General features: G+C 41.5%; 1 protein-coding gene across 1 annotated transcript; it reads right to left on the reverse strand.

Annotated features, from left to right (window-relative positions):
* Positions 1-913: 913 nt before the first annotated feature.
* OSTM1 (osteoclastogenesis associated transmembrane protein 1) lies at positions 914-11,308 on the reverse strand (the record flags this gene model as incomplete). The annotated part of the gene is made up of 6 exons (XM_026844168.1): positions 914-3,644; positions 3,952-4,117; positions 4,899-5,063; positions 6,411-6,508; positions 8,014-8,128; positions 11,288-11,308. Coding segments are annotated over 6 exons (621 nt in total), but the record flags the coding sequence as incomplete, so codon positions are not given.
* Between the last annotated feature and the right edge of the window lie 2 nt (positions 11,309-11,310).

The raw sequence follows: 11,310 nt of genomic DNA on the forward strand, positions 1-11,310 counted from the left end.
TCCCTGCTACCAGTCCCCAACTTCACCTCCACCAAGGAGCCAGAGCCTCCCCTTCCCAGTTCAGCTGCAATCAAGGCCCCATTTGTACCCTCTTTACTCACAGCCTTTCAATCACCTGTGAACTTCATCAGCCTCTCCCTCCAAAACACTTTGTTCCCAGTGTGCTTACAGACCCCCATTTCCACCCTCAATTACTCTCTGATGAGCCTCTGCTCCACTCACTGGGTAAATCCCCTGCTCCCCTCACTTGCCTTTCTCCTGTGCTTACTCCCATTCAAGTCCCTCTCCAGCACAATCAGGCAAGCAGAACCATTGCCAGTTTCCCAGCTGAAGCCGCACCTCACACACTGGCATTACAACTCTCTCAGCCTTCCTGGAAGCCCCTTGCAAGTGATGCCCTGAGATTTAAACTCACCATTGAGATATCCACATCCAACCACTAGTGTACAAGGCTACTAACATCAGGTCAGACACCCAGCTCTCCCCATGGTGAGGCACCGCACTGCCATTTTTGAAGAAATCATCCAGCTCAACAGCAATCCAACACAGTGCCTGCTGAAGCTGAAAGAGTGGCCAGTGCAGGCAACTAAAAGCCTCCCCACAAAGACCGCAAGTTATTCCCCACTAGCCTTACTCACACACCCCCATCCAGGAAACTCCATTGCAACTAAACAGGAGCCTCTGCCTATACTTCAGTAGGCTCTGAGTGAGCTGAAACTCCACCTTCTCTCAGCAGTTGCAGTTCATTTGTTCTGTAATTCAGTACAGCACTGCTCTGGAAGCATCCTTCCAATGCTGTTTTCCTGCAAATGGCATAATGAGGAATAATAAGCAGGTGCTTCTGAACATAAAACCAGAACAGCAGGAGTATAAAACTACTACAAATGAAGCAATTAAGTAACCACACTGTTCCTTGTTTATTGACAATCTTTATTAGAGCTGACTTTCTGTGTTTAGAGGTTTCCTAGGAAGTATAAACATGAATCAAAGTGCTCCCCCACAGTAAGAAATCTTTATTTGCACAAAAAGATACAAACAACTAGTATTTCAAAGTTCATCCTATTTAGTACATATAATACCAAAAAGGCAAAAAATAAACCAAAATGAAAGACTAGCAGCAAAAAGAATTCTAGTTCTCCTTCAACACAGTCTATGTGCTTCCACATTCCTCTAGGAAATAGAGTATAAAGAGAATTCAATCAATTTATATATGAAATATCCTACCAAAAATATAACACTGTGTAAAGAAAGTTAGTAGTACAAATTTTGGTGGGGAAAAAAAAGGAGAAAATAGTAGATGCAATATTAAAAATCTCAAGTGTAAACTTTTACTGCTGCTTTAAAATAAAACCCAACAAAAGTCACATGAGTATTTCCGTTTGGCTTAGCAGCCAGGAAAATAAGAAAAGCTGATTTTTTTTTTTTTAATTTTTTTAAAGTGCTTAACCACCATATCCAAAAGTAATGACTTTCAGACCTACTTAACATGAATGTGCTCAAAAAGCCACTGCTTACAGTATAAAAGCTGTCATTCTGAAATGCTGCACATACAAACTGGCTTTATCTGCACAAATGAAAGATTGCTTTGAACAGCTCTCAATCATATGATGTCCCAAATCAATGTAATGCTATTAGAGCAGGCAGCTGAATAAGTCCCAGAAAGTTGAAGTTTAAGAATAATAGATATAAAAAAATAATCTTTTTTTTTTTTAAAGGCAGCACGCCTTTCCCAGCCGCAAAAAAGTTAACTTTATGTAATAAGCAAGAAAAACAGAGTTTCATGTTATTGTTGTAAACTATCTAGAACAAACTGTTGACCTAGTAATTCACATGTTTAACAGAGGGAGATAAATACTTCTTACTGATAAAATACAAAAAGGCAATCATATGGGTGGGACCAACCGCTAACATATTTTACTTACTATTAAACATACTGTCACCTTGACTTTAGAACCAACAGTATGTCCTAACTCAAAAATATCCACAAAAAAAAAAAACAAACAAGAAAAACCAATGACTTGAAGAGCTTTAAGACTGTTTTGTGACACTGTGATATATTTATTTGAGCCTTAGTGCAAAGGGAAAATTTAACATTGTAGGCTCCAAAGCAAGTCGAATACATAAAACTGCTTCATGGAGTTTTTTGACAGACATCAGACACACAAACTGCAAGAGGAATTTCATTTTTCAGCTGTAATGACCATTCATTTTCAACTCAAGGTTAGAAAAGAAATTTTAAAATGAGAGCAAAGACTCTGGCATTCATTAACCTCAAGTACAGCTATAAATCATTTCAACCCCACCACTCTCCCTAATCAGGACTAGCATAACCAAACTGAACTGCCGGTACCGCTGCAGCCGTTGAATTGTGCCAACAACCTGACAGTAGCGCTATCCAATCGCACAGTTATTGTATTAACTTCTCCATCAGCTTTGGAATCCTGTAAGATTGAATTTGTTTCTATTAATCTATTTTACAGGCCCAATTTTTTAATACTATTTCTTGAAAGTCATCAATTCCAAACACAGTATCTTCACTGTCCTTCAGGACAGTTCTTAAGTTAGAGAACCCTCTGGTTCATTTACCAGTAAAACACATAATCTGGTAAAGGTAACTTTTCCCCAACAAAGTTCCTGCATATTAAGCCATAGCAAGCTCTAGAAAAGGAAATTCAGCACCTCCAGTGACTTGACTTTACCCCACTTATCCACAAAAAACAAAAAAACAGCCATCTTTATAATTAAAACAGAAAGGAAATAACACAGTAGACAAACAGTGAAGCATCCAGTTACCCAAGCAGACTTCTAAAATAAGCCTCTGAAAATGTAACATTTGAAAAGCAATTACTTTAGTGGTTAAAGTGTGCAAATGACTAAATACGTTGCCTGTTTCTGAGAACTGAATACTGCAGTCATCAATGATTACTGTTCAAGTCTAGTACTGGCAGTTCTGTTGCATTTGTTGCTGGCTTTGGACATTATATATTAGCACTTTCTCTGAATATTTCATGCCCTTTGCTTTATTCTTTTTTTTTTTTTTCCAACAGATATCCTGACTTTGGAGTAGCATAGGAAAGATGAGAACTTTTTCTTTTTTAAAGGTTTCCTGTCCATCTCAAGTATGGCAACACCAAGTATTATGTGGAATTAAACACAACATTTCAAGAAGGAACATCTAATATTATTTCAAGTTTTGTCTATGAAAACCACCTCAAAGATTCAGAATCTCAGGTTTCTGTGAAACAAATACGATAAATATGAAAAAATACCATGCAAGAAAAGCGCAGTTATTCTATTGATGAAAAGTACAAAAGCTTAGAAACAGAAAAACACCATCTTTAGCTCGAGATTATAAAAAAAAAAAAAACACACCACAGATTTTTCAAAACCAGAGTCCATACAGTGTCACACAGCCCTGCCTTGTCATGTTTGTTAATATCCTTGCTTAGAAGTCAGACAGCATTTTAACTTGTGTTTCTCTGTATCATTACACTAAACCATAATTAACTCCTCTTTTGTGCCGGCCTCATTCCAACACAATTGTACCCACTGTATACCAGCAGCAGTTCTCAGGTTTTGTTTTGTAGCTCAGCTGTATTTTTCTTGGATGTTCACAAGACTGGCATTTGACTGGATGCGCTTGGCTAGAAAGGGAAAAATTATATGAAAATTAAACACAAAGAATTCCACAAAACTAGTCTCTCCACTCCCTCTATTTATCCGACACAGACTTGCAAACAGCTTTCTGTTCACGTCCAGAAACTTTAATGAAAAGATATGGCTGAAGCTCTTTACTACCCTTCTTGAGGGGACAGCAGCAGACTAATAGTCGCTATTAGCGCCGTCAGCACAGCTGCAGGCAGATCTGGCTGGGCCCCTTCTCCCACAAGAGCCAAGCGAGTCCCTGGCACCACCCAACTCTAACAGTGAAATGCCAGCACCACCACTTACGCAAAATGAGTATCCGTTTCTTTTGCTTTGAGTGAAGGAAGCTACTAAGATAAAAAACAATAGGTAGGAAGAGAATAAAGGATGAAACTGCAATCACCGGGACTGTATCGCTGCAGGGAACTGAGCAGTTGAAAGTCCTGCTCCAAAGCTTCCGAGTGATGTTCATCTAAAAGAGAAACATAAGCAAGCCGTGAAAGTGAGCACATCCATTTCTGCTGTGCAGCATGGCACACTCAGGCCTCAAGACATTCAAGTGTTCAAACATGACCTCAGAAAACAACACTTTAACAGATCTCCCCCCCAAAAGCCAGCAAATCCCTGGAAATATACAAACAGACAATTTAAACAGAGCCAAGATTTCACATCAAAATTTTCACAAGTTTCAAAAACATACTCAGATACACTGTAGACATTGCCACATGCCTATTTCCCAGAGAACTCACTGACAGCCTGTGGGGACAGGGCTAATCCCATACTTTCAACAGCACTCCTTTTGCCCAACCACTTAAAAACCCACAATATAACAAAGCTTTTTCCAAACATGTCGCCAGTGCTGAGGACTCCTAGAAACATCTGCTGTAATAAGGAATCAATTATTACACTGGCTAGAACAATAGCAGTAAAGCTTCACATTAAAAGCCAGAAGATTAAGAGTTGGTGGGGTTTTTTTTTAAAAATCCATCCCCTTCACAAGAACAAGAAATTAAAGTGCAGCTACTCAAACTGGAATGCACTCAGGTGACCGGGAGCTTCAGTCACGCTCCTGCTGCACTGACTGAGGAGAGGACAGCCCCACCAAGCTAACTTCCCGCCACGGGACATCAGCCTGCCAAAGGCACTGCCACTTGTACTGCCCCACACAAAGGGAAAAGGCAATCCCTAGCAAGGCAAGTGCAAATAGCTCAGATTAATAAAGACTTCCCTGTTGCGTATTAATAAATACTTACTGCATCTTCCACATCGATACACAAGTGGGCGGAGTGCCCAGACTCACCACCTTGCCTGTTCATCCTTTGCAAGTTGTTATACAGGTCATTCAACTTTTTGTAGGTTTCGTTGCAGTTTTTACATACTTCTGTGTAGTTATTTGGTGACAAATAGATGGTTTGTCCCTAGGGTTATAAAACAGCATTCACATAGAGGTTTAGGGCATTATAAAAAAAACTTGAAAACTAGAGTCAAGTTTGAGCCAAAACCCAGATTTCTAGCATCCTAGATTGAGTAAAGGCCCAGACACACAACTCACATGAGAATGCAGAAGGAAAAGGGACCAACTCTAATTCACTAAGGACAGGATTAATTTTCCACAGATTATGTACCTCAAACTGCTTCCTGAACTAGCAGCTATTTTTAAAAAAAAAAAAAAAATCCCCAAACACTTATTTTTAAAGTACAAGTTGCCAGAAGGAGAAAAAAAAATTACTAGTAATTAACTGTTATTCTGGAGCCAGAGATCAAGTTCCTTAATGCTGTGTTTTGGTGTTCATTTGCCTGTACCTAACAAGTAACTTTGTAACTGCTGAGCTGTACTGACAGGGACAGACTTTGCCACAGTAAGTAATCATTTTCATTTGTGGCCTTCACCACCCCTGAATGCAGTACAACACACTTGAAAGTAAAAGTACAATCTCTAAATTCTCTATATTCCAACCCAGTAATGGCTGTATCAGCTACCCACCAACCACGGGGGTTAAGTTCTAGCTCAGACACTTGAACGGATCAATAGGCCAGTCCACACTGCTCCTGGCCAAGGCCTATAAAGGCACATTTCCTATAAATCATTAATAATAATTTTAAAAGGCAAACAGTTTCCTCAGATATTGTCTCATACCCAACATTTCCTATTTTTACCACTGATTGAACCCAGAACTTGGTCAGTTTCTGATTAAAATGGAATACATGCAATTTCTTAGGTTATTTAGGGCACTTTCTTTGAGGACAATTACCACATTTATTTCACTATGTGAATTTCATTGCCTTTTCAATATGGACAAACTGTGTCTCTCCATAATTTTACTAGTCAAAACAACTGTTACAATGATTTAAGGTACAGGTTCTTCTGAACTAGTCTATATTATCAAAAGAGTGTTTAAAGATTGAATTGTTAAGCCAAAAGACAACAGTTCTCCAAAGAGGCAGAAAAAAAGAGACCTGCAGCATGCAGACATGCTGTTTCTTACTATGTAATTATCAATTATTGTGAATTCAGAAATTTTGATGTGAAGTATCACTGCAATTACATACAAAATGAAGTCAAGGTGACTATCAATTGGAATTAATTTTAGGCTCTCAATCTGTAAATATCTGCATTTTACAGATCATTGCTTTATCTGCCTAAAATTCACAAACTCACCAGCAGTTTATTTGCCTAATATCTATCTGCGGTTTATTCAGCATAAATAAGATTTTGCTAGCAATTAGAGGATTTAGTGTTTCTCTTAAACACACAGCATAAATACCTGAAGGTTATGTTCAAAACATGTCAGAGATTTATTGAATAAATCCAGAAACTCTACAGTAGAATTTGATAATCCCTCACTGCTGTTCTTTAAACAATCTGTCAAAGAGAAAGAAAAGTATCAGGATATTGTAATTTCTAATATTTCCATAGCCGACAAGCCACCCAGACACTCCACTCCCGCAAAAAGAGCTCTCGACTATAAAAGACAGGTCTAGTCAACACTGTGGTTTCCTTATCTGCCTGCCATTGATGTCTTAGACCTGCTGACCTAACTCTTCATCGAGAACATATTTCAGAATTAATTTGCCTTGATTAAGTGAAAGATGAAGACTATCATCAAGAGCTTTCTGAAGAAGGGGTCTGAATTACCTTTGGACTTTAAGATAAAACAAGACATTACTTTTATTTCCTACCCTGCAAATCTGGCTTTGCCCAGCAACAGTAACAGCCATTATGGGAAAGCAGAAGCACTAGCAGTGGAGATGAAACAGAGAGCATGTAGGAAACAGATAGACCACGAACACAACAGCAGAATCAGAATGTAGGTTATCACTGTTTAAGAAAAGAGCTGACCATTTCACCAGCTTTGAGGGGATATGTGGGGCTTTCTTCCCAGTCATAGGCTTAACCCTACCATGTTATAGCTTCCATCCATTCCACCCCACTTCAGGTGCTCTAACCAGACAGACCCTGGAAAACAACAGTGGTTTGGGACTTTAGATGTTCAGCAACAGCACTGTGAGGGCAAGTCAACATCCTAGAAAAATCTCCTGAAAGAAGAAAGCACTGTCAGTGTTGAGGGCGAGCATTCAGATGGACGCTGGGCAGGCAGCACACAGGTCACACGCTAAGCACGGCAGGAAAGCACAGTCCACAGAGCTCCTCCTGTACTGCCTTTCCATCCCTCACAAATGAAAACAAACTCTTTTGGACCCTCAAGGGGCTCTGCAGCAAACCAAGCATCTTTAACACTCAACTCCATGGTGCTACTCCCACTGTGCTGTAGTACACCTATTAGTGTAGGGTCCCACTTCCCACACCAGGGCAACGGCAAAAAGCCACAGTTCAGCTGTAAGTGTGTCACAGCAGCATCAGCATGGGGTCAGTGAGATACAGAGAGAGACTTGGACACCCTTCACCAATCAAGTGAAATCAAAAGCATGGCTGTGGAGGCAGATACTGTTCAACATGTAAGCATCCCAGAGTTACCAACTTCATTAACAAGGAAAAGTTTCTTATCTAAGTTTTATTTTAAAATGGGAAGATGAAGAAAAACAGAAGAAACCGCAATGAAGCTAAGGAAATTCTCCAGCAAGGTCTGCAGAACCCAAAGAAAACTAGCAAGACTATAGTTTGAAAGAACAGTCTAAAATAAATATTTATATAACAACTAAGTTTTCTGACAGACTAGTGCCCTCGGATTTTGGCAGTATCCCTGACATAACAAAAAGCTCTTGTATCCTTCAGTGGAGTGGCTCTAATTGAGGATTTGTGTGTTACCTACTGACTGTATTTAAACACATACATACAATTCTGATCTGTGCAAATTTTAGGGGCTAAGTCATAGCAGTAGCATGAAAGCTGCAGAACAAGTCACATACTTGCACAATTGGCTGCCTCCCAGGTTTCATTAAAGAACTCCGAAAGGGTCACAACTATCTGCAGCCTGTCTGAGGTCAAGATGCTTTTGGCACAATTGTGGCTCTCAGAAGAATTCTAGAAGAAAGAGGAAACAACAAAAAGACCCAATCAAGTGTTAAAAATACAAAGGGAAAATTCTGAAACCTATTTTAAACAAGCACAGCTAAACAATCACAACACATCACATCGATATTTCTAGAATAGGCAGAGCAGAACTGACAGAACAATAAAAATCTTTTGATCTTCCAAATCATACTATGAGCACATGACCTCTGAAGACCTACTAGGACTGCATGCAAGGCAGTCAAAAATACATGACTGCCAATAAAAAAAAAAAAGGCAGAGACACAAGGCCCTCTCTGCCAGGTAGCTCATAGTTATCCATTTCTGGGCCACTGCCCCAGGAGCCAGCCCAAGGCATCTGCAGCCAGAGAGGCAGACAGGGTCATTCTCATTAGACTGAAGGAATATTTGAAGATGAACCAGTGGACTGGCCTCAAAACAAACACAAACAGGAGAAAACCTCCAAACACACTGTACCAACCTACTCTATCAGCAGCAAACTTCCCCCCTGGTTGCAGCAATACCAGGAACACAGTCCTCTGCAAAGCAGTGCCTGCAGCCACTCTACCAAGCCTACAACCAGGCTGGGCTCTTGTCCCCCCAAGCCATAGGTACTAAGCTCATCTATCTTAGCGAGCCACCCAACACACCCCATCCTCAAAGCAGGCACTGGCACAACTCTTACAGCAGCTTATTCTGTGGACCATGCTCATAAAAAAAAAAATGCAGAGCAACTATGAAAGCAGTTACAGAATAAACACGAAGTATCCCTATCAGAATTCAGAATGTTTTTCTCCTTCAAAGCTTTATTTTCTCCCTCAAATCACTGATACAAAACCATAACCTCCAGTCAGCTGACTCCTGTGCTCTAGCTCCTGGTTTCTGGCTGCTAAATTGACTTAAGCACTTCTCAAAATTGCCAAAGCTGCCAAAAGCCTCTTTGATAAGTGACGTGGGACATACGAGAAAATAATCTCTTTAATGAGAAACATGTTCCTTAGAGCTTTATGAGAGATTCAGCTTCCGCCTCTCTTTGTTAAAACAGGTTTATTTTTTAAATAAGAAGTTTTCCTTGGAGATTCAACTGCAGAAGTTGAATATTGCCACATCCGGTAACTCCTATATTCACCCATTTTCATTTCTACTAACTTACAAACAGATATGCAAGAAAGTTGTTTATGCAGGAAACTCTCTGGTTGCTTCATGACAGCTTTTAACTGTGAAATCTCCTTACTAGCTGGACTTAAGAGTGCAAAAAAGCACTTTCAATCCAAAACTTAATCAAGTAAACCTTTATCTTTCCCTTAAATATGTTTGACTAATTTATTCTTTAATTAGCCTAGTGAGGAGGATTTTACATTTCAGAGATGTCCAAAACTTAACTTGGCTGCTTCTTTCACATGGCACTATAACTATTGTAGGATGGCGAAGATAAAAACATCAAATATCTGATTACTTGTGATCACTGACTGAGGTTGCAAGAGGTCACCTCCTTTATTTATTTGGCTAGTTAATCCATACACAGAAGGAAAACCAAACACTAATGCAGATGTTTCTTCCAGACCACACAGTGGACCAGTCCTCCCAGGCTTCCAGTACATAAGCACAGCAGCTGCAATGAATTCATACATATTCTAGGTACTGGGATATGTTTGGCAACCTAATGCTAGCCAAAACAACATGCTGAAAACACCCAAGAGAATTACATACACAATTTCTCACTTCCACATTACCTAGTCACTGGTGTGAAACAGCTTCCCTAGGAGAAACAGACCACAGGTTTGCAAACTAAAACACAGTACCAATGGCCCTGGTGAGGACAAATATCAAATGAGCACCCATGTGCTTTTGCAATACAAGCCCTGGGGTGGTGAGGGGAAACAGGCAGACAACAAAACAAAACCAGAAATACTTCTTCACATGACAGATAACTAGGCTATGAAGTGGCTGGCAGCAGGACACTGTGGCACCAGTTTACCTGGGCTTCAAGAGCAACAGATTTTTCTTGTCAATGGCAATTCTAAATTCAGAAATTCCAAAACTGAAGCACAATCCAGGGGGGACACTGCCAAAAACTTGCTCTGTGCTTGTACTCTGACCAGGGCACCCACTTCTCTAGCCATCATCAGAGAACAAAGGTCCTTTGGTCAGATCTGCTATTGCCATCCTCATATCATCCCAGGGACTAATTACAAACAGATAAACTGGATGAGACATGCAAAACTAGTCATGAACCACCTCCAACGCTACAAAATGAAAAAAAAAGACGATCAAGAGTCTGGAGGATGTAAACAGAAGACCCAGCTTCAGTCAAGGTTTCCCACTTGTGGGGTCCAGAGACTCCAGCCAACACTCAGGACTTTAGTTGGCTGCCACACACTCCCATCAGTTTTAAAGCCACGAACACTGTGACAGGACTCCCCACAGATGACATACATCACTTGACACTGCTTCAGACACCACCAATTTTCCAAGAAGGGCCACGCGACTGAGCTCTGGCCATGTTCCTCATTAGTGCTATACAACAACCTGCGAGCCAGAATGCTACTTTAACCATTGCTACATCAGCAAGAACAACTCAAGTTTTTCCACTTGCACCGAGAAGCAAAGCTTTTTTCTGCAGGTGGAGCTACTTGCCCCAAACCATGCCAGGAACTGGCTACACCGACCACGCCACAACAGCAGGCAGCAGCAGGCAGCCAAAAAACACTCCCAACCTCTGCTAAACCACCTTACACACCTGGTGGGGCTTACTGGCTGGGAACTGACCTTCGCATGCCGGAGATCCGCTTACCCAAAACACCGTGCCCCGCTGAGCACGTTAGTGTCACAGGTCACAGCACCAGCCACACCTAGGCCCGGCCTAACACACGCCACCTCTCCTCACCCTCCAAGCAGGACCGAGGTGCGGAGACGGGCGAGACACCGGCCGTCACGCCACAGGGAAGGGCGAAGCAGGTGGGACCCGCCTGCCTTCCCGAGGACCCCACACCCACTCGCGTACAGCCCAGCTACGTTCTGACACAGAACTTATGTGACTGGAAGCCTCAAGAAAAAAGCCCAGGTTCCCCCAACACGGCACCAGTGCGGGCAGGGCCACAGGCTGGCCCCCGCCCCGGGCAGCCTCGCAGCCCCCCTCGCTCGCCCGCCCGCCCGGCCCCGCGGACGCACCCCGACGGCGCGGGCGATGTTGC

The sequence above is a fragment of the Athene cunicularia genome (assembly GCF_003259725.1).
Source record: "Athene cunicularia isolate RWA chromosome 3 unlocalized genomic scaffold, athCun1 chr3_part1, whole genome shotgun sequence".
NCBI lineage: Eukaryota > Metazoa > Chordata > Aves > Strigiformes > Strigidae > Athene > Athene cunicularia.